The sequence below is a fragment of the Lepisma saccharinum genome, chromosome 1 (genome assembly GCF_977018435.1).
Source record: "Lepisma saccharinum chromosome 1, izLepSacc3.1, whole genome shotgun sequence".
NCBI classification, from domain to species: domain Eukaryota; kingdom Metazoa; phylum Arthropoda; class Insecta; order Zygentoma; family Lepismatidae; genus Lepisma; species Lepisma saccharinum.
Window position 1 is genome coordinate 156,711,062 of NC_139229.1, and position 25,313 is coordinate 156,736,374.

At 40.6% G+C, this 25,313-nt stretch overlaps 1 protein-coding gene across 2 annotated transcripts in view; it reads left to right on the forward strand.

Annotated features, from left to right (window-relative positions):
• Positions 1–25,313, forward strand: part of LOC146002924 (lachesin-like) — a 397,885-nt gene that overhangs the window by 273,242 nt on the left and 99,330 nt on the right. For both annotated transcript variants that reach the window (XM_083141087.1, XM_083141081.1), the window contains exon 4: positions 1,531–1,716. In XM_083141087.1, coding sequence (XP_082997213.1) covers positions 1,531–1,716 — 186 coding nt within the window. The remainder of the gene's footprint in view (positions 1–1,530; positions 1,717–25,313) is intronic.

Genomic DNA, 25,313 nt, shown 5'->3' on the forward strand with positions numbered 1-25,313 from the left:
GCAAAGTGTTGCTCAAAACTCGCTCGAGCACACGTGCGCCAATTTTACATACTTCAAAGTAATGAAACAACTTCAGGTTGTCGTGGAATGGTGGTGTGCAAGACTTCTACAATAGCCGGGCTTCATTCTCTGTGTGGTTGTTCTTGTATCCTCGGAGGACTTTACTGCTCACGGAAGCTGAATATGTGAACAGGGTGTTCCAAAAGTTACCTTACATTTAAATTCTTCGTCGCCAAGTTGGAGTTGTGATGAACAATTTTTCTAGTTCTTTTAATTGTGAATTAAATTCATAATACGTTTGTTTAATGTATTATATATTGAAATATGTTGATTCGAACAAGTGTTCTCGGATTAAATTGAAAGATGTGTTACAGCTTTGTCTAATATTGGACATTCCACGAAAAGTGGATCTCCTCCATGTAAATAATAAAATAAATTATCTGGTTAGTGTTTTTAATTATATTAACGTTTAAATATTTATGGATGCATATAATTTGCATGTTTTACCAAAAAAATTTATTATCATCTGCAGCCATTATGCTTCACAGACAAAAAAAATCAAATTTTGCTACATTTTTAAAGCGTTGCACACGTAACATATTTCCGTTAATCCTTTTCATGCATTAAAGCTACGTCATCATGCACAAGTTTTTTTTTCATTTGTTAGCAGACACCATACTTTATAATTCCATGCAATGAGTTCATTATGAATACTGTAATCCAATTGCATGTCTAGAACCTTACGTTTTGTGTGGAAAATGTCTCACACGTAACGCTGGAATTCTCCATTTGTATCTTAGGTACATATCGCAAAATACGTTTAAAGTGTAGATGTAAAACAAATGCTCAAAAGTTTAAAAGTAATATTAATTTCTTCTCTATACGTGATGAAAAGTTATTTTGTTACATTTTATGCTCATTCGGGTGTGATGCATATCACCACTGCACAATCTGTATTAACCAGGAAAGGAATTGTGAAATCCATGACTACACTGCGACAGTGTTGCCATTACGTCATCGTAGAGGCCCTTGATGAAATATTGCATATGCAGATTTAAAATTGAAAAGTGTTGCAACAATACTATTGACTGATTGAAATAAAACCTTTTGGTGCGTCAGCACCCGTCACATTATATTGAGCCAAGCCCGTTACTATAAATAAAATCCCCTTACGCTGTAAAGGGTCGCTCAGCACATGTAAGGACAAAACAAAGGGCAACACACAGCTCTCCAGAGGATTATAGCGACTGAAGGGTCCAGACACAAGAGCCTTGTTGGCTGCAATATTGCAGTCACCGGGGTGTAACAATACGAAATAATAAGTTACGTACTTAGTGTTCAACTAAAACAGTCATAATTTGCCAGTGACTATAAGATGTATCATTTAGCTCCAGAAGGGTAGCCAGTAGTGAAGATTTATCACAAAGAGAAGTGTTTTTCCTAGTCTTGCTCTTAATAACAGCATGCACAGCAAACACAATGATTAATATCCATCTGTATTCTCATAGTCGTTTCTTCTATCTTCCGCAGGTAGCTTGGATCAAGTCGGACACGAAGGCCATCCTGGCAATCCACAACCACATGGTAGCTCACAACCCGCGCCTCTCGGTCACCCACAACGGTCACAACACGTGGAAACTCCATATCAGCAACGTGCAGAAGAACGACTCCGGAACGTACATGTGCCAGATCAACACAGACCCCATGAGGAACAGGGTGAGTTGATTCATTTTGAAGCAAAGTTGTGTGTGAGAGAGAGTTCAGGAGTTATATAAACATAATACAGCCAACGACATAATAGTATGCAAATCGTCCATCATTATTTTCATTCTTCTTTATTCTATACATGAGTTGTTTTAAGAAGTAAAATTCTGTTGATGATGTCTTCTGCTTACTGACGTTTTTATTTCAATTAACGACCATCACGTTGCGGAAAACAGGCTGATAAGAATGGTGATGGACAATTCGCCTACCATTACGTTGTATATTAGGTTTCTAGTCTATGGTTTAGCAGCACCTCAATAGATGTCTCTATCTTAGCATCTTTCCACGATGGTCCAACAAATACCTAATACAACTATATATTGTGGTGATAACAAAAAGATAAATAAGATATAATTTTGGGCTCTGAAAGATAAAACATTGGTACCAGTTAGATAAGCCGGAGACACATTCAACTCGTTTATTTTCAAATAAAATTCATTTCTACTTACCTCATATGCAAAGCGGAACATTTTTCAACTTTGGATCACTTTTTTTCCCATGAAAAAAGCGTTATTTTTAACATCATAATTATTTATTGGTCGTTGATAATTCGGCGGGCAAATCTTGACTCACGTTGTCTATCGTCAGCTGATATGTAGTATCGTCAGCTGGTGTGCAGTGTTTCCAAACTTATGAACCCATAAATGCCGCACAAACTATTCACAAAAGGTTTTTAAGCGTAAATTGATCCACAAACCATTCACGGAAGGTTAGGTTAGGTTAAGTTAGGTTAGGCAAACAGAAAATTGAATTGAAAAAAAAAACGCTCACACGTCATCTTGTAAAACTACAGCGTGCTTGTTACACTAACACTTATTAACCTAAAAATGATTGTTATTAATCCACAAACCATTCACGGAAGGTTAGGTTAGGTTCAGTTAGGTTAGGCAAACATAGAAAATTAAATTGGAAAAAAAATCCCGCTCACACGTCATCTAGTAAAACTACCGCGTGGTTGCTACACTGACAGGGGGTTACGTAATCGAACGCACGGAACATTTGATTCACGTAGTCGACGGTAATGGTGGCACGAGCTATCGTGCAACGGAGATACATGAATGTCGAAAAATACCTTATTTACAGGCCGAATAAGTTGCACGATTCGAAAAAACACTTTCCCCAGCTTCAGAAAGTCCACAAGAACTAAATTCCGTAAGTACTTTCTCGTCTTTTCTCCTGTAAATTTCAAGAAATGTGTTTCCGGTTTATCTAATCGTTACTAAAACATTAATGTTAAATTGATGCTATTTCTACATCTATACACGAAACATGCTCACGACTCTCACCTTTTAGTTTTCGTTAACAATTTCTCAAAAATGAGCTGTCATCTAAGTGGAAATAGTTTTGCCCCTCGACACAGATGGCACTAGCGCAGATATGACACGCTTCGCTACATGGAGTAAACGAGAATTGAACAGTCTTTCACTCCTATTGTTCTTAGTGTAATGTTATTTTCCATGAAAGGTCAGGTTGCAGCAGTGTCTACATTATCATAGAATTGTTATAGTTATTTTCTTAAACATAGTACAATACATGTGTGACACTGAATACTAGCGTGAAACCCGACACTTATTAATATGACACTCCCTTACGCAAGGAATGGACGAGTTAGGAAGAGTTCACTATACATCACGTGAAGAAAATGGCAAAGTATTCTAGACAGAAATCTAATCAATTAAGTTGCAGACAACGAGTAAGGAGCCTTCACAAAGCCATGCTTGTGACAAAGTGGAACAAACCCGTGTTTTATTTGGAGATTGGTCACCGAGTGTATCCAGCAGACCAAAACTGGTTATTGTCTTCCACAGGCTTACTTCGACTGTTGTTCTTTATGTTTGCTGATGTCACGACAAACAAGAGCACTCTTTACTTTGCGAGAAAGGGACTCTGGCGGAAACAATTGAGAGAAAAAACTGGGGCAGGAGGGGTGGAGAAGGGAGATGAACGTTTCAGAAGAGGAAACGTTTCTGCGACCCTCCCCCCTCTTCCCCCCGCCGGGCAATAACTCACTTTCGACTTCTTCGGAGGACGTCTGAAACTCGATCGCTCCTTCTGTCTCCGATGAAATATCTCTTCGGAAATTTCACCTTCAGAATGGAAGAGATCACTTTGTATATTACGTTCGGGAACACCCTTGTTAGAAATTCTGTCTCAAGTTCCACGATGTTACAGCTTGAGGTGGTGGTAATTTAAAACCAGTGCGTTTTTCTACATCGCATAAATATTATTGGTAGATTTAAATGTATCTTTCTATCGTCTACTCTTTGTAGAAACAAATCTATTTCTCGCGAAGTCTGCTTCTGAGTCCACTATATTCATATTCAGATAGGCTAATCAAGTTTCGACCTGAAATTTAATAATCTGGAATCGTAATTAAAACGAGTTATTTGTAAATACTTTTGTTGCATGTGACAACCATGGCTTATTCTTTATCTTTACGATTATTATTTTGGTTCATTTGCCTGTTTAGTTCCTTTGTGTTGGGCCATATTGCAGTACTAGGAGCTCAACTGAACAACCTGCTCATTCAGTAGGGAACGAATAAATGTTTTTTTGGTTCTTGGCAACAGGACTTAGAGCTGAATGATAGAAAATGTAGTTTGAATGCCTATGGTATTGTATCATGTTCCAGTTTACGCCACGACAGATGTGGTTTCATAGTAGGCCATTTAATGATTGATTGATTGATTGATTTTGTTTATTTTACTTCGCTTTTCTGTCGCTTTTGGCTAATCGCGCCTTTGCACAATTTAGTAGTTTGTCATTGAAAACACCAGAATTTAAACATGTTAGTTTTCTTACGTTATGTCAATTCTAGATGCGACACAATTGTGTAGCTTCACAAAATAGTTATGGACCAACCTGTAGATTTTCGGTTGCTGAGAGATTGTTGATGTTTCGACATGAATAAGTGTTTGTGTTCTTATCCAGCGTTCTTTTATTTGGCTTGTGAAATTTTGACAACTGTAAACGAAGAAAGGTTGTCCAATTGTTGCCACCAAAGTGTAAAGAACGAACATTAGTGGCAACAGTATTTAGAGCTGAATTGTAGAAACTGTGTGCTGCAGAGGTAGTTCCACTGTATGCTGTTTAAACACGTTCTCTGCCACATCGCTCATAATGACCGAAACTGGCGCACACCAATCACGCCATGTTGGTCATTATGACCGAAACATGTGTTTTTACTTTTTCTGTTCCTAGCGCGCCGTCGGTCACGAGCATAACAATGATGCGCATAAGGCATGACCGACAAGGCGTAAGGAGTCGAGCGCATAAAAAAGTTTTATGGCTGTTCTATATTTAACAAGAAAAAAACGAAATTTTCGAATTTGCGAAATGAAGTCCAATAACCACTTTGGTAAAGGAGGCAAAATTGATGAAACCACCCTGGCAGTTAAAGTGTTAAGTCCCATTGTTCACCGCTAAGGAAGAGAAGGATATATTGACTGACAGCCGGAGAAGTGTAACAATTTAATCAACCAATTTACACCGTAGCCCAATCTAAACACCCATCCGCCTAGTAAAGGGGGAGGCTACCGCTTACCTCATTATTAACCTACATTCCATAAATATGAAAACAATCACTTCATAATGTATTTTAAAAATTTCGAGACTTTCAAGTTTTCTCCTTCCACGACAAATCTCTAACCACGAATTCTACACGCTCTCCGAAATGACTGTTTTCGCATTGTTGGAGTAAAAAAGGCTATTTGTAAGACGTTTTCCATCCTTGAGCACTTTCAGTGCAAGGCCATTAGAAATTTTCCAACTGTTTGGAATCCAGAAAATCTGGATATTATTCCCATCCTAATCAGAATCGGGAGCAAGGGGGAGCCCACCCTCCTCCTCCGATCTTAGTCCTGAAATTTCAGGGAACCCGCATACCATACCACCTATCGATTTACGGGTTCCACATCAAAAATAAATACATTTTAGTTTAATATATTTTCTTTGGAGAAAAAAGAAAGGAAGATTTTCTATGTAGCCATTCCCACTTTATCTGTAAGTACGAAAATGGGAGATTTGCGTTGTAAAGTTTAAGAATAGAAAGTAAACGAAATAATGAAATTAAATTTACATGCATTACTTTTAGTGCTACTGCTTCTAAGATATTGCGAGGGGGTTGAACCCACAAGCTCCTCTCTCTCTACACATGCTCTTGGCTCGTAATACAGTGCCATCTATTAGTTGATATCAAGCATCTATTCCCTTTTCTGTTTTCATAAAGATGTACGGTTAGCAATTAACTTCATCTTCGTAAAATGTTTATCTTCTTAAATACAATTATTCTGTATGCAATCCGTATTTTTATATACTCACATTTCCGTGGAAAGATTGTGTCTAAGGAGAACTAAGTGACGATTTTTACGTCATTGTGCGCATGCGCATGATGCAACTTGGGTATGTGTGAACTTAGCAAACTGATTAATTGATTTAGTATGTTATACGTCCCTTTTCGCTAATCTGAAAGATTTGGATGAGTGATGATATGATGAAATTGATGAATCGACATTCACAAAGAACACCCATGCACAGGCAGGGATTCGAATCTGAGATCCCTGCATTAGCGGCGGGTAGGGGTGCTGAGAGGGGCGCGAAATGAAATTTAAGGGGGGGTGTTGAAAATCTAGAAAACATGAAACACCTTTAGCTACCACTTCAAATACCATCAACTTTTATTTGGCATCTATGATAATATAAATAAAACTTATTTATTACATAGAGCTATGGGCAATTAATGAAAATCGCCCTCCAGATGGCGTGGTGGTAATGTCGCCGCATTGTAATGAAGGGATCCGGTTTCGGATCCCACCTCAAACTGTAGGCTCAGTCCCGATTAGTCTTTCTGTGCACAATTATTGAAAACCTCAAAGAGACCACTTGATTATGATTTGATTTATTTTACTTCGCGTTTTGTGCCTCTGGGATAATTTGCGAAGATGGGGATGAGGGATGAAATTATGAAATTGATGAATGGACATTTACAAACAACCAAGCCTTAGCGGGATTCGAACCCGTGTTACTAGCCTGCCCCCACACTTTACCTCCGCACTCGAAGTTCGATGCACTTCGTACTCGGCTCTGATTTGTCTAGGGGTATCTTTCTTTGTACGACAATGCACGTGGGTTGCTACAAGTCAACATAATTATATAATTAACTACAAGAGACAACGGATAACCTTTGCGAAATCTTATTGCTATAGGGGATAAATTACCTTGTCCAGCATTTGTGAAATTATAAACGGAAATTTTGGATATTTTCTATAGTTTAATTAACGTAAAATTTGAAGTATATACAAGTCGTATCCGAACGTTTATTTCTCTAATTATTTATCGGGCTAAAACTCTAATTTTGATGTTGGAATCTCTATTGTTTGTACCTGGATGCTTTACATTTCATGAATTACATCGGGAGTACGCTTGTCACAAGGTAGACTCGCGTTACTCCAAGAAACGTCTTAACAGGCGCTAGGCCGCCCGACGTGTACATTTCTCAACCTCTACAGTGACAAGGCACTAGGCTGCCCGGCGCACCGTAATTACTTCAAAATAACATCCAGTACAAACTACCTTTTTACCTGTAAACTGGACACCAAGGCACTAGCTTGCCCGGCAATCCAATCTCTTACAGCATCCGTTTCGGGAGACCTGTCCTCCGGTCCTAGCTGACCGAAGCAAAAACAGCCTCTGCCTTCCAAGTCTCAGTTCCAACAGCCGACCTCCCCCACTCTCATCTGGGAGTTTATATACGTTTTGTTGGCGTCTGTTGCCAACGGCCCTTCTTTCAAAATTTTTAAGCCCGCCTTTCTTTGAACGTTCGAAACACGAAGAAAGAACAGAGAGCTAAATGGTATTTATACATGGAATAATACGAATCTAAAAATGCATAATAAATTGGTTTACACTAATCACATATATATGTTTATACACTTGATTACCCAATTAATTAACATATTAATAAATATTTCAATAAGAGAAAAAAAAGACTGTTGCCCTGACACGGGGGCAGCGTAACACCCGGGACCCCTAGCGTCGCAGCGCGATGTGCTAACCACTCGGCCAAGGGGTCTGGCGAGACCACTTGAAGAAACAGTTCTTGACAAAAATGTTGACGAAAGGAAGACAACTGCCGCTAAGTAAATGCGGGGGCTTCTCTTTCAGAGCAGGATCAATGTTTGCCTATTGTAACAGGTCTCAGTTCAATACCTAACAATATGACTAAATATAACATTGTAAAAGTTAGTATCTTCGGTCGAACATAGATTTTGAAAAAGGGTGGTGCGGAATAAAATCTAGGGGCGGGCGAGCACCCTTTCGCACCCACCTGAATCTCTGGCGTAGCGTTGTGATAAGCATTTTGCCATGGAGGTAAACAACAGTGTTTTGATATGCACACGTTAATAACCTAACCACACGGGAAATAGTGTTTTTATCGAGGCATTTTCGCTACGTGAAATATATAAGCATGGAATTAAGTGGAAAACTAAATAAGCAACTAACATGCAAAATTAGCATCTCTGTACGCGTCTTCGTATTTTCTTATTTGTATTTTTCTTGATTTATCTTCATATCTTCAGGAAATGAGATGGAATTGATGAAGAGATACTGAGAAGGAAACAATCATTCTCACGTCACGACTCGAATCTGGAACCTTTATTTTTTTATTAAAGCCTACGCAACAATTTTTAAAATACGAAAAAGTCAATGACACGTTTCCAGGTTCAAAAATATGTATCTATTTATTTATTTATTTAATAGAGGATTCCAAATTCAGCGTTAGCCATTTTACGTTGGAACGTATTAACAAGAGAAAACCTCAACAAAAATAATAGCATAAAATAACAAAAATAATAACATGAACTAAACTTACATGTGGTTAAGAGACTCTCATACCTTTAGCCAACAATCATCTAAAATGTGCCAGATTATCAAAAATGTCGATTGGCTTGTCAGATTATTATATTGGCTGGCCAGTCTATGGAACAGTGAACGCTGGATGAGGCACAATCTTTGCTTCTGAGAAGCGAAAAGTTGAGTGATAATTGTTGAGCGGAGAGGCACTCGATAGGAAATTTCCTGAAGAAGGCGGTTGCTTCTGATGTTGCCATTGACTAATTTATGCAGGAATATGTGGTCGGCCAGTCTATGTCTCTCGTGAGGAGTTTGAATATTTAATATCTTCAGAAGTGTTTTTGCAAGTGTTTTGTGGATGGAATTCGGTGACGAAAAATTGCCGGGAAGAAATTTAGGACAGAATTAAGTCTATCTAAAGTTGAGGGGTATGCCATAGACCATATCGGAGAGCAGTATTGAATTGTTGGTGAAACAAAAGATTTGTAAAAAGTGCTGAGAGCAGACAGGTTGTTTATTTCGATGAAACGATCGAGTAGACACAGCATACGCATGGAACCCTTAGTGAGTGCAGAGATGTGGTCAGAAAAGGAGAGTCTCTCGTCAAATATGACTCCCAGGTGCTTCTGTGCGGTAACTCTTAGAACACAATTATTTCTTGTGAAATATTTTGTATTTGTTGGAGAATTATCTCTAGAAACTAACCACGATATATATTTTTATATATTCTTGTATTCGCAAATAACAGAACTTTTCTCTTGTTCATTTTGCTTTGCATTTGTTTCTATATAACCAATTGCTTATTTTGTGTATATCCAGTGCTTTAAGAAACCTGCACTCCCATTGGCCAGTTCATATCGGGTGCGGTGCCTAGTTGCCACCATCTTTGCGCGGAAGCTTACTTCCGCCAGTGTTCATGCAGAAGTCACTCCGGCAACAGCCGAGTCACCGCGTTGCGGAAAATCATCAAATACGTAAGCCTAACGTGGCTACGTTTCATTCAGCATATCAGTGAAGTGCAGTGATGTGTAGTTCAGTTTCACAGGAACATTATAGTGCTGATATCATTCAGTGAAGAACTAGTGACGTGTTATTGTAAAACCGGCTTCCAATTTCATATAAACAGTTTACTGAGGCAGGAGTGCAGGACAGTGTAATTACGTGTTATGTGTACATATTTATTATTAATATATCGTTATTAGTTGTAGTAAGTGCCTTCATTTTCTTTACACCTTAAGAAGATCGCGGTGAACTCAGCTCTATGGTGATACCATCCATTCCAGGGAGACAATCAGGTCCTACCGGGCAGCAAACGCAAACATTTTTGGTCCTCCGCAGGCCGCGATCTCCTTTGTATTGAGCATGAGGTACGTTACCATCAGTGATTTTAGTGACATTGTGTTGTGCAAGCTTTATTTTCAAGTACAGTAGCGACAAGTTATTGAAAGCATTACGTCATTCGTTGTAGCGCGCCAGATATTTTCCACGTGGCTGAAGGACACGCCCGGGACTTCCCCGACCGAGAACGCTCTCGCTGTTCGCTTGTCAGTGACGTTTCACACTCCTCTCCCTTCTCCCCTCCCGCTGTGTGAGGAACAGTCGGCGACCAGTGACATGACGTCATACACCGCTGGTGTGTCGCCGAGTTATTTTTAGCCTGCAGTTTTCTGTTCCCCCGCGGGACTGGCTTTTTCGTTCGTTTCGTGCGGGAAACTCGTAGCGAGGAAAAACGTATCGCGGAGAGGTGCATAGCAGCCCACGCGTGCAGACGTGACATCACTATAGCAACCGTGCATCAGCTGTTCGAGTACCCGCAGTGTTGCAGCCTAACCAGGACTTCAGATGCCAAGATGGTCCAGTGAATGCCAGATCGGTGAGTACAACAGTGTTTGGTTCAATATTTCCTCACTTTTTCCTTTCATTTCAATACGCATTGCTTAGCCCCTCCCACCTTGAGGCATGGCAGACTTAGCACATCTTCTAAAGCAACGTGCCGCCTACAGGGGGCAAATAACGAGATTGCAGTCGTATATTAGCAGTGTTGATCCAGAGGCGCCGAACGTTCAACAGATCAAGGTTCGGCTGGAGCAACTGAACACATTATGGCCCAAGCTAGAAGAAATTCAGGATTGCATTGAATTTGAAGCCACAGAAGATGAACACACGGCAATTCGAGAGACAATCGAACTTTCATATTTCGATCTCAAGTCGCAGATGCTAACATTAATTGAGGGAAATCATTCAAATACAGACGGCGCGGAAAATGAACACAGGGCTTCGTGCAAGTCTCAAGTCAAGTTGCCATTAATAGAGCTTCCGCATTTCAGTGGAAATTACACCCAATGGGTATCATTCAAAGACACATTTTCTTCGCTCATACATGATAATTCGGATATTTCAGATATTCAGAAATTCCAGTATTTACGTGTCGCACTGAAGGGTGAGGCATTGCAAATCAATGAAAGCATACCAATTACAGCATCCAACTACGGTGTAGCGTGGAAACAACTCCAAGAGCGTTTTGACAACAAGCGTCTCATAGCTGCTTCACACGTCAATGATATTTTGCATATAAAACCAGTGTCGAGAGAAAATGCAGAAGAGTTGCGAGCGTTCACAAACACAGCTATCAGTTCCATCTCAGCGTTACAATTATTAGCAGGAGATAGTTCACTATCAGATATAGTGTTAGTTCAACATCTTACCTCTCAGCTTGATGCCACCACACGAAAAGCTTTTGAATTAGAAGTGAATGATTCTGAATTCACCACTCTTGACAGTTTGTTTCAATTTCTAGAGCACAGAACCAAGGCTTTAGAGAAATTCAAACCAATTTCCAATGAAAAATCAACATTCAAACCACAGTTTAGTGGCAACACCAAACAACAAAGTCACAAACCTGCGCATCCTTCCCCTTCAAGATCGTATGTTTCTACTGTATCTCCTTCATGCCTGTATTGCAAGGATACTATGAAGAATAATAAGCATCCGCTGTTTGCGTGCAGTTCTTTCAAAGCAGCTACTATAGCTCAGAAGTACAAATTTCTTCGAGAAAACCAGATCTGTTTCAATTGTCTTGGACAGTCAGATCACCAGGGATTTAGGTCAGGATGCAAGGCAGGATCTTGCAAGTATTGCGGCGAGAAACATAATTCCCTTCTTCATGAAGATAAGAACAGCAGAGAACGTCAAACACAGAAGCGGCACAGTCAACCCAGTAGTAAATCGGCAGTAGGTGATGATACTCGTTTTCAGGATAATGATGCCCAGACTAAAGCAACATATTGTTCTGTCAAGAACAGAGAAACTTCGCAAGTTCTCCTAGCCACAACAGTCATAAAAATCAAGAACGCATACGGCGAGTGGCTCCCATGTCATGCACTTTTGGATGGAGCCTCGCAGAGTAACATTATGACAGAGAACCTTGCTCAGCAGCTACGCATCAAGAAACAAAAACGCCGAATTCCAATCCAAGGGATAAATGAAGCTACAGTGCAAGCCTTTCACACCATGGAGACTCAGATTAAATCCAGCATAAGTGGATTCACCATGGATATATCTTGTTCCATCTTGCCAAACATCACAGGTTCGATGCCAGCGCAGAGGCTCGAAACTTCCACATGGGGAATTCCGAGTGACATACATTTAGCAGATCCTAGCTTCCATATACCTGGCAATATTGACCTACTTCTGTCTGCAGATGTGTTCTACACGATTCTCAAGCCAGAAAAACTTTCAAGAACAGGAAACTATCCAGCGTTGCAAAACACTGAATTTGGATGGATTGTAGCAGGAAGGATTCCCAATGCACCATCTAATAACGGACCTTCGAAGTCATTCTTTGTTCGCACAGAAGATACGGTCAATTTCCATTTACAGAGATTTTGGGATTTGGAGGAATTCCATGATAAGTTGCCTTCGCCAGAAGAAATCGCCTGTGAAAAAACATTTCCAGGAAACTACATCTCGTGATCGAGAAGGTCGATACACAGTCAAACTACCCTTGAAGAAGGACAGATCCGTTCTTGGGGATTCTCTGCAAACAGCGATTTCACGATTTAACCAATTAGAAAGAAGACTTGATCGGAACATGGAATTGAAAAGAGAGTACACAGAATTCATGGTCGAGTACCAACAACTCAAACACATGCAACCAATTGGCACATTGGAAGATGTATCCAGAGACAAGGAGACAAGGTACTACATTCCACATCACTGTGTGATCAAGGAATCAAGCAAAACTACACGTTTAAGAGTGGTTTTTGATGGAAGCTCGCCCACAACTACGGGGGAATCGTTGAACAGTATACAAATGATTGGTCCCACGATACAAGAAGAATTGAAGGCAGTACAGGATCTAGTGCAATTCGACACAGAAGGCACAAAAACATTGGGAATTTCATGGCGCCCATCCACGGACGAATTTCTCATGGACAGCAAGGTCGCCACAACAGTGGATGTAGGCTCGTTGAAGATCTTCTCAAAGCGCCAAGTTGCCAGCATAATTGCACAAGTGTTCGATCCAATCGGACTAATATCGCCAGTGGTGATAACATACAAGTCATTCCTGCAGCAGTTATGGCTCCACAATGTAGGATGGGATGATCCGCTTCCTATAGATTTGCAGAAAACATGGCGGTCTTCATTCGCAGCTCACATGTATTAACGAAGTAAAAGTACCACGGTTCGTTTTGGCTCCATAAGACATCCATAAAGTTCAAATTCACGGTTTCTCTGATGCATCAGAGAGAAACTATGGCAGTGTTCTCTTCGTAAGATCAATTGATTCAGAGGGTCACATAAGTGTGAACTTATTGTGTTCAAAGTCCAAGGTGGCTCCGGTGAAGAGAACCACTCTTCCACGTTTGGAATTATGTGCGGCAGTTCTACTAGCCAAACTGGTACACAAAGCATTGCCCATACTGCGTCTATGTATAGACACCATTCACCTATGGACCGACTCAAAAATCGTCCTAGCTTGGCTGGCGTCACCAGCCAGTAAATGGAAACCTTTTGTTGCCAACCGGGTTGCTATGGTACAGGAACTCACACAGGTCAGTGATTGGAAGCACGTTCCGTCAAAAGACAATCCTGCAGATCTGATCTCACGAGGAGTCGATGCAAAAACTATCAGATCACTTCAGCTTTGGTGGCACGGACCCACCTGGCTCCAAGAAGAGGAGACACAGTGGCCATCATCCAGTTTAGCATTCCATCCAGACGACAACACTATTCCAGAGCATCGTAAGGTAGCAGCTACCACATTGGTCACTCATGTAACAACTGAAGAAGAAATCATATCTAGATATTCAAGTTTATCCAAGCTACTGAGAGTAATGTCACTCTGCAAAAGGTTCATCAGCAATTGCAGAAACTCAAGAGAGAAAAGGAGTGAAGACCTTACCACCTTTGAAATTCAAGGCGCCACACTTGCTTGCATCAAGATAACACAACGTGCATTCTTCTCTCAGGAAATCAAGGATTTGTCTGACAAGCAGCAAGTACACAACAAAAGCATTTTGAGGAACCTTCATCCATTTCTCGACAATGAAAAAGTAATTCGTGTCGGAGGAAGATTGGAAAACAGTGAATTGGAATTTCAAAGCAAACATCAAATTATTCTTTATCCGAAGAGCCATTTCGCGAAAATTCTGATAGCATCAGAACACAAGAGACTTATACATGCTGGTCCACAGCTTCTCATATCATCACTTCGTGAGAAATACTGGATACCTCGCATACGACAGGTGGTCAAACAGATCATTCACCAGTGCAACATATGCTATCGTTTGAAGGCTTCAGCAGCCCAGCAGCTGATGGGGCAGTTACCCTCCAGTAGAGTGAGACCCAGCAAGGCATTCCATCACGTAGGCGTTGATTACGCAGGGCCATACCACATCAAGACCGGAGCCGCAAGAAGCAGATCCACAAGAAAATGCTACATTGCAGTTTTCACTTGTCTTGCCACAAGGGCAATTCATCTAGAGATTGTCTCAGACTTGACATCGCAAGCCTTCATCGCAGCTCTACTACGCTTCACCGCGAGAAGAGGAAAGTGTGCAAGTATTTTTAGCGACAATGCTACGACGTTCCATGGTGCTAAAAATGAATTGCAGGAATTACGTAAACTCTTTCAATCACAAGAGTTCAACAAGGACATCAACAGATTTGCAGCAGAAGAGAATTTCCAATGGAAGTATTCTCCACCACGCAGTCCATCATTTGGCGGGATTTTTGAAAGTGCAGTGAAGTCTATGAAATACCATCTCCGCAGAGTAGCAGGAAACGCCGTGCTAACATACGAAGAACTAGTAACTCTGCTATGCCAAATAGAGGCCTGCCTCAACTCCGTCCTCTTTCCACACTCCCTGATTCTCATGATGAATTCAGCTACATTACCCCTGGTCATTTTCTTATTGGAGGTCCTCTAACCTCATTTCCTGAACCAAACATTACAGATCTGGCTGCCAACAGATTATCCAGATGGCAGCGCATACAGCAGTTCCAGCAGCGAGTGTGGAGGAAGTGGTCTCAGGACTACCTGCATAGTCTGCAGCAGCGACAGAAATGGACAGCCGTTCAGTCGAATTTGAAGCCTGGCACACCAGTGCTATTGAAGGAGGACAATCTTCCACCACTCTCGTGGAGAGTCGGCGTCATCCAAGAAGTGTTTCCGGGAAGGGATAACCTAGTGCGCGTAGTCACCGTTCGTACTAGAGACGGAGTCTACAAGAGAGCATTAAGCAAAATTGTGCCTTTACCACATTGGGAAGAAGACGCTCCATGAGCTAAATCATTGACAATATATCCCCTAGTGTTAGGTTGGATGTGAACATTCCAACGGGGGGGAGTATGTTGGAGAATTATCTCTAGAAACTAACCACGATATATATTTTTATATATTCTTGTATTCGCAAATAACAGAACTTTTCTCTTGTTCATTTTGCTTTGCATTTGTTTCTATATAACCAATTGCTTATTTTGTGTATATCCAGTGCTTTAAGAAACCTGCACTCCCATTGGCCAGTTCATATCGGGTGCGGTGCCTAGTTGCCACCATCTTTGCGCGGAAGCTTACTTCCGCCAGTGTTCATGCAGAAGTCACTCCGGCAACAGCCGAGTCACCGCGTTGCGGAAAATCATCAAATACGTAAGCCTAACGTGGCTACGTTTCATTCAGCATATCAGTGAAGTGCAGTGATATGTAGTTCAGTTTCACAGGAACATTATAGTGCTGATATCATTCAGTGAAGAACTAGTGACGTGTTATTGTAAAACCGGCTTCCAATTTCATATAAACAGTTTACTGAGGCAGGAGTGCAGGACAGTGTAATTACGTGTTATGTGTACATATTTATTATTAATATAACGTTATTAGTTGTAGTAAGTGCCTTCATTTTCTTTACACCTTAAGAAGATCGCGGTGAACTCAGCTCTATGGTGATACCATCCATTCCAGGGAGACAATCAGGGTCCTACCGGGCAGCAAACGCAAACAGTATTTAATGTGTTTTTCTTTAAAGAGAATGTCACCATGTTACATTTTTTAGGGTTAAAATTTAAGTTCCATAATTCACACAACTTTATAATTGATAAGCACCCGCAAAACATTTTTATCCATGTGAAACAATGGGTCGTATTAATAAAAATAACCACATGCTCATTTCTCAACTTTTTGGAGCTCGTACTCCATTTCGTATGAATAAAAATGGTAACTACTCCATCAGTGAGTACTTGCTCCGGTGGTGAGCATGTGCTCACATTTTGATATTAATTAAAAAAGAGCATGCAATCCACATCACATGAATTAAAATGTTGAGCACATGTTCCATCAGTTCTCACATTTTCATATCGATAAACAAGAGAGAGTACTTCAACGCATATGAATAAAAAGATAGAGCACGTACTCCACTAACACTGGAGGACGTTCTCAAGAGTACTTAATTAGTTTTATTAATATGACGCAATGGCTGATGGTAAGGGATCTGTAGGAAGGCCAAGACGAAGATGAAGGGATAACATTGAGATGGACCCGAAAGGAATCGGTAAGGACGGAAAATATTGTATTGATTGTGCTCAGGATAGGAACAGATAGAAGGCTTATGTTGCTGCAGCCATAAACCTTCGGCTTTAAGAAGGCTAGAGAGAACTTGAATAAGTAAGTATTATGACGCAATGGAAATGTCGAGCAATATAACATAATTTCTTCTCTGCAAACAAAAATCACGATAAAATCCCAGCATTCGTTATAATATTCCTTCCGCAGACCATCACTCGCTCCTTGCAATGGACTGACTATAACACCTAAGGTGAAGAAGGAAAATTAGACGTCTCCAAATGCTATTGGGGCTCCTCTCTGCTGGAGTAATCCAAGGCTGAAATTCGAGGATGTAACTGAAGCGAGGGAAATGAATGGAAAAGAAAGGAAGACGGAGGCTCGAGAAAGCTGATATTTTACGCGAGGCGACCTTAAGACTGACTCCATGTTCTCTGCTTGAAGATATCAGTTTCTGTCCCGCGTAATGGATGGGCTCATCAATTAAAATTCTACGCTCTCCGCGGGAGAGGGAGTAAGCGGGAGGGGAGGCAAATGATCTCGGAAGGAGTGGCACTGCTTTCGTCGCCAGAGAAAGCGAGATGGGTGAAGGAGAAACCGTACAAATGCGGGAAACACACTGATTCTTCCTCGTGGCGCCCACTAACCCATTGGCACCATTGGTTTCCTTCGTAAAGGTTGGGTCCGTAACTCATTATATTGCTTAAGGTAACGTTACCCTTGCCCATTAAGACAATGCAAGAGGGGATGTAGAGCTCCACAATACATAAAGCGTAACTCACACCGCATAGCAATATTTTTACACAGACTGATTGATTTGCTTTATTTTACTTCACTTTTGGTTAATTTGTGAAGGTGGGGATGAGTGATGACATGATGAAATTGATGAATGGTCACTCATAAACATCCATGCCCAGTCCGGGGTTCGAACCAGAGACCCCTGGCGATGTTCTAACCATTCCGGCACGGGATATGCTTTCACACAGACTGTGTCTGAAAGGCTTCGAGTACGTTTTTGTAGGAAGCGACGTCGCCTATACACTATCCCGGGAATTTCTGGAGCAAGACCGGACATAATGGCAGAGATGGCGAGTTGAAGGCGCGAAGCAGTACACGCTGCTGCAGAGGCTGGTAACTGCAGCCCCCCTCCACGCAATCCCATTCCCTCGCACTTGTTGACTGGCGAGTCTTCTCGAGTCTCTACTTGCGCAGAGACTTGCTTTAGGTTGCTCGACTTAGAGATTCCGGGGACAGAGTATAGTGCAGTTCGAAACTAGCAATAGAGACCACAGGTTGCAGCACGCGAGATTGTAGGCTTGAATACTTGACACGTGCACTTGCCGTTCATTTGTCTGAAACCATGTAGGATGAAAGTCAACCAGATGTTGGTTGTAGTTCTTCTAATGTGTAAAACTTTACAAAATGCTATGCAATTTCTATGGTGAAAAAAAAAGTTTACAACGCGGGAGAAACAATGTTCTCTTAGTTAAATCTACTGATCGTGTTTGGCGCTGCAGTCGAAGTGCAAGACGATTCTCGGAGGAATATCGCTTCAAGTACGGTCTTAATGTTGGTGTTTTGGAAAGTGCTTTTCCTTCTCAAGCTTTTATCACACCAAGCGCCTTCTTCAGGGGTTGGACAAGATCAGTGTTAAAGCATGGTAGCAGGTGGATGATAAAGGCACATACTACAACTGTCCAACTTTACAAAGTATGCCACTTTATCTAAACAGGAGTGTACGACAAAATTTATATAATAGTGCTAACTATACTGATATGATTGATTAATTCATTTGGTTTATTTTACTTCGCTTGTCTGACATTCTTGACTAATCGCGAAGATGGGAATGAGTGATGATGCGATTAAATTGATTAAGGGACGCTCAAAAAGAACACCCATGCGGAGGCTTGGATTCGAAACCGAAACCCCTGGCGTCGTAGCGTGCTGCGCTAACCAACCCACCATAGAAGTTAGCTATACATCTAGGAGGGAGCTCCCATAAATTAAAGAAAAAAAACACTACCAGCAAATCATGACAAAGTATTTTCATTCTTTACTTAAGGTTGATTAGCGATTCATTAGGTAATTACAATAATAATATCAATATGCACAAACAATATTCATCGACATCCACGCATATATTTGCGTTTTTTCATGTGTCGGAACAAACAAGTTTTTGTTCTTAAGAATTTTCTTTTCTGCACGTATAAAACAATTAAGACAACGATCAAGATAAAGATGTGGGTGGTTCAGCAAATACGAAGAAATTATCCGCCTCTTTTAATTCTATTAAGCCTTATATCACAAATCAAACAGTAGAAATTTCACCCCTTTCTTCCTCTTTACTCTTTTTGCTTTCAATGTTATCTATCTTACTCTTGCCTCGTGCTTATCTAAGCTCATTTCACGGAACAAAGAAGATGGAAAGCAAAGAAAAAGTGCTTAAAGCTTCTGGAGAACACGATTTTTTTGTTCTTTTCAAGAATGTTTTTCTAAGATGACTTTCAAGTATCCTCCTAGCAGAGGGCGCAATTAGTTTTCACTAAAGAAACGACACTTTCAACATCTTATAAAGCAGAACTCCTTAAATGTACAGGCATCCAATGTTGTGTGTAGTAGCTTAGGATAACGATGAAGGTGGTACCACTGTAGTGAATCGACAGGAAGATGCTTTGTGTGAAAGAATGAACCCTGTAATAGACAACATGTCACCCATATGCTGGCCGCCAAGAAATCCGGATCTAACACCCTGGGACGTTTCTGTGAAGGGATATGTTAAAGACAGTTCTCGTCACTCCAACTCACTGTAAAAGTTATTGAACAACGTATCAGAGCACTGTTGCAAATTTAACGTGTTTTGGGAAGAATTGCACAATGACATTGATATCTGTCGTGCGACACAAGGTGCACACATAGAACATATGCAACTCGACAATACAAACTTTAAAATAAAACGTTCTACTAAACGTGTCCAACACTACAAGAGAAATACGAGGGTGATTCAAATGTAAACCTTAATTATTTATTATGAGGCAAATGAGGAAATACAGAAAAATTATACATACATCATTTTTCGACGAAGTTCCCATGACATATAATGTACTGTACGTATTCCAGCTCTTCGGAAGTGCGTGGATACCGTGTGAGAAGAAATCTTTTGGTTGTGACTGTAGCCACTCGTGCACCGCGGTTTCCAAATCTTCATCACTATGAAAATGTGCCTTCTATCGCTTCTTTGAGCCTTCCGAACAGATGAAAGTCACTGGGGGCGACGTCTGGTGAATAAGGTGGGTGTAAGAAACATTCAAATTTCAAATCCTGGATTGTCGCAACGGGCACGCAACGTCAAACGGGCAGTATGTGGTCAGGCATTGTCATGCAGTAACAGTACACCTGAAGTCAGAAATCCTTGTCGTTTACTCTTGATTGCAGTGCGAAGGTGATTTTGTAGCAGATCTGCATAAGAAGTACTGGTCACTGTTACTTCCGTTTCCATGTAATGTACCCCATTTGCATCCCAGAAGAGAGTGAGCCTGACTTTTCCTGCTGATGGTTGGGTGTATTTTCTTTGGGGATTTTGACGACGAGCTATGGTTCCATTCCTTGTTCGATCTTTCTGTTTCAGGTTGGTGATAGTGCACCCCAGGTTTCATCTCCTGTAACAATTCTTTCCAGAAATCCATCACCTTCTACCTGGAAACAACGCAAACGTTCCTCTTAAGCATCGATGCGACGGTCTCTCAATTCAGCAGTCACCTGACGTGGCACCCATCTCGCCGACACTTTATTGAATCGCAGCACATCATGGATAATATTGTGTGCTGAACCAACACAATAATAATAATAATTAAGAACTAAACAATTAAAAATAATGCTAAAATATTTTTCAAAGCAACTAAAGTGTTAGGTTTGGAAGCTAGCAAAGAGAAAACTAAATATATGCTTCCAGGCCGAAACCAAGTGTTAGGTAATAATCAAAATCTAATTACTGATTGCAACTTGTTTGAACCAGTTTCCAAATTCAAGTACTGCGCTTTCATCCTGCGATGAATTTCAAGTGGTTTAACACCTTCACTACTCAAAAAACTGGCCACAGATCGCTGCTCTAACGCGGTGCATGTCGACAATGGAGCGATCATCGTTGCACTGACGCTGCTTCCTTCTTCTGTGCCACCTGCTGGTCATTCTTTCAACCACAAGGATAACTCCTGCCAACTTAAAAACCAATCGTACAACTTTTAGGAATTTTATACTTTTAAGGTTTTGATTCGAATCACCCTTGTAACCTTTTAGGTTATTTTCATTTCCATTACGCTTTGGTTATTTTCCATCACTTTTCTACCCCTTGGATCAATCGCGACGATCAGGATGAATTACGAACTGACGAAATGGACGATACATTCATGCCTTACCCAGGATTCGAACCGGCGGACCACTATCCTCGTAGCACCTTACGTTGACCACTGCACGACGGAAACAGGCCTCCTAAGCACGACTTGCCAGATCGTTGGTTAGATTTCCGCAGAGGACATTAAAAGGCTTCATCATTCATCCTGTTCATCATGATTTACCTTTGGAGGTAGAAGCGATTCATTCTAAGAATATAGCAACAAAATATGTCATCATGCGAGCAATAATATACGAGACAGGGTTTCATGCTTTCTTGTTTACAAGGGTTCCAACCCCTAACCAGAAACTGGTTCCCGAAAACATGAACTACATTTCCTTTTAAAAATATGCTTTATATTCTAAACTCTAAAAGGAGTTATTATTGAAGTCCACTATTTCAATATATTTTTCGATATCTTTAGAACGTATTTGCATTTGGAAACAAGTTCACGATTTGTTAATTTTGGGCTCACTTCACAGTGTAAAGATTTTTTTAGCTTGAAACATTCTAGTTCCTTCTTAGCAAATATTAAGTTCGCTTTCTGCACAGACTGAACATCTACAGGGTGAGTCAGAAATATGGTCACAAGTTTGAAGCAAATGCAGTGTTACTGTACAATATAGAGGGAAATGATGAATGGTACATTAAACTTGAAACTTCATTTTTTTCATTTCAGATAAGAGTCACACGCCCGAGCGCTGAACATTTGCTGAACAGTTGCAACATAGGCAATTGAATACCAGAATGATCGTGAGACTGGCGAGAGATGATTTTAACATAACACTGTTGCCGTCGACTGTGGGAAAGTGCAGAAAACGACTGCTTAGATCAAATTGTTGTTTAGTTAAGTCCATTGGTATGCACACGGCTTTCACGATCATTCTGGTGGTATACAATTGCCCACGCTGCAACTAAAAATTCCTGCTGCGTGTTCAGCGCCGTCTTGACTCATGTCATAAGTAAGCTTGTGCGCGTGACACTTACCTGAAATGATAAAATGAAGTTTGAAGTTTAATGTACCATTCACAATTTCCCTGTACATTGTACAGTCATGGACACTTCTGGGTTGTAACGATTCCATTGAAAGTTAATGGAATTGTTATAACACAGAAGTGTCCTTGACCGTACAGTAACACACTACATTTGCTTCAAACATGTAGCCATATTTCTGAGCCACCCTGTAGTTTACAATATTACAGTGATGTTCAAATCATTGTGCAACGTGCCATAATCTGGGATAGAATCTGAGCTCCTTTAATTACAATACTATAGTGTTGGCCAGTACGACATCGGGAAGTCCTATTATAGTCTTTAAGCTTTCTTGGTCATCAGTATAAGGTCCTTCCCTTAAAAATCACTCTGGATCTGTCTTTCTCTGTTCGGTTAATAGCTGACCAAATTTCATAGTTGTCGTGTCTTTTGTGGGTTCAATAGCCAACAGCTTTGTCTTCTAACGTGTGGTTTACTGTCTCGTAAATACCATACGGTGGCCAAAACTGTAGCAAAAACGTGGCATATCCGAAAAGTCACATTTCAAAATATCTCCATAACTTGATCCCTGTTGTCATGGTAACCCAGGACAGATCTTAATGTGCAGATGATATGGTGATTTTTAATAACGTTCACATCATGTTCGAACATCACTTATTTGTATTTGAATTTTTATCTTGCTTCGCTTCTTTACCTCTTTAGGCTAAATGCTACTATTTGGACAATGATTATTGTATGAAATTGATACTGGTACAGTCAGAAAGAAACAAGCATCCCAGACTACGTCTCGAACTTGCGGTGGCGTCATCGTGAATAATTAATATATTCGGACAATGTGTGTCTTGTGTCTTAAGAAACTCGACCTACCTCGTCTCAACATATACATAGAGAGAAAACTATAATTTATTGCACTTTCAATGGGAAAGGCTTACAAGAAGAAACAGAATGACTTCCATGTTTATCGAAGAAAGTTCCGGAGATCTCCGTCCCAGGGTACAAAGAAGGATTTCGAGATCCAATAATACAGTTGCAACCGCAGCATCCGGACGCCAGGGTGATGGATGTTCATATCCAAAGACGCCTGTTTCCCAAACCGTGAAACACATCTGAAGCCCCTTCCTCCGCCCCCGCCTTCCACTTCTCCGAGCTCATCTCTGGATTCTGGATGGAGTGGCTGCGGGGAAATCTGACGTCTCGATCAGACGGGTTCCGAAGGAAGGACATGGCTAAAAATTGCCATCACATGGAGAAGAATGGGGTCGCTGGAGGGTTTTTTTGGGGGGGGAAGGGGGATCTTGAAATGGAAATTTCCGATTAAGAAAATGTTCCAGTTTCCGTGGTTAGGACTGGAATGATGAGGTTCGAACATTAATATTTTAAAATTTAAATAAATAAATGACATTTTAATATTAATTTACATATTTCTTACACTTTACATCCTCTTGAGCACCTTTTACGTTGACTTGTACACTTTTCTTTCCTAGGTAATTCATATTTTCATTTCGATTCATGAAAATCGTGACCGATGTCAGTAACATTCAGGCAGATGCCAAATTTGAGTCATCTGTCTACAGTGGTTTCAGAGGTCGCGGATTTGATTCCCAGGGAAGGTACATTACAAAGTGGTTGGGATCCGACTTTATACTGCAAGTCTAGTCCCGATTAGCCTGTCCGAATAAAGTAGACTTCCAAGCAAACAAGTTACTATCAGTTACCTTTTTCAAGTAACAGGTTACTTTAGGAATTCGTAGCTATAAACAACTTTTTCCAAGTAAATAAATTAGTAGTAACTTTCACAGCTACTTCTCTGTTTCTGAAGGAAAGATACCTAAAATATATTTTTTTTTAATTTGATTTTGATTTGCTTTATTTTACTTTCGCTTTTTGTGCCACTTTTGGCTAATTTGCGAAGATTGAGATGAGTGACGACATGATGAAATTGATGTATGGACACTCACAAACATCCATGCCCAGGCCGGGATTCGAACCCTGGACCCCTACCTAAAATATATTAACTGAAACTAAACTCCATTACGCAACAGTCGTCTAACGGCCAAGCCTGACAAAGCTCCTTTTTCATTGGATAACGCGTGGTCACGCATCGAGTCCCATCGCCGCTGTTTTCTGGCTTTCGTGACTGGAGTCCGCAACTACTTACTTTAAAGAAGTTCCCCAATTGTCCTCACGACGCTTGATAAACGTCGAAATATTGGTGGCTAGCACTAGGAATAGAACCTGGGACCGCTCGCACTAAAGGCAAGAGCGCATACCATTTGGCAATACAGGAAGACCATAAAATATGTAACTATTATAAATGTGTTATTGTAAAAAGAAGTGAAGAACCCTGTACATTTTTTTAACCAGGCTCACCCGCCACTACATGTACGGAAGTCTCATTTATTTATCTAAGCTAAGTCACGATATTGTGTCCAACATTTATCCTGGAGATGCCATAGTTACTTGACTCAGGAGCAATTTACAAAATTATTGATTGATTCATTTGGTGTTTTAAGTCCACATTATGCACAGTAAGGCTAATCGGGACTGGACCTACAGTTTAAACTGGGATCCGAACCACTGTGTGCTTCCACCGAGTATTGATCCCGGTACCCCTTGATAACAAGGCGACGACGCTACTGTGCCATCTGGAAGGCCACTATTTACAAAATTATATTTTACTAAAAAAAAAACATTTTAATTTTCACTGCGAGGCAATGGTTGTCGTGACATACTTTTTGCAAGTATATTTTATGCGAATTCAAATCCATCTATATTTTCGCATTTAAGAAATTAATCTTAGTCCTAGTCATTAGTGAAAAATGAGATATTTTGCATTTCAAAATACAAGTTGTACAAGTTATATCTTATCTAGAACGAAAGCCACTCTAACGCGGTGAACCTTCCCAAAGAGACACTGTTACTTTTGAAGTTAAGTAACTGCAACTCTGGTACTTCTTCAGCAAAGTATAACTGTAACTCTGGTACTTCTACAGCAAAGTATAACTGCAACTCTGGTACTTCTTCAGCAAAGTAACTGCAACTCTGGTACTTCTTCAGCAAAGTAACTGCAACTCTGGTACTTCTCCAGCAAAGTAACTGCAACTCTGGTACTTCTTCAGCAAAGTAACTGCAACTCTGGTACTTCTTCAGCAAAGTAACTGTAACTCTGGTACTTCTTCAGCAAAGTATAACTGCAACTCTGGTACTTCTTCAGCAAAGTATAACTGCAACTCTGGTACTTCTTCAGCAAAGTAACTGCAA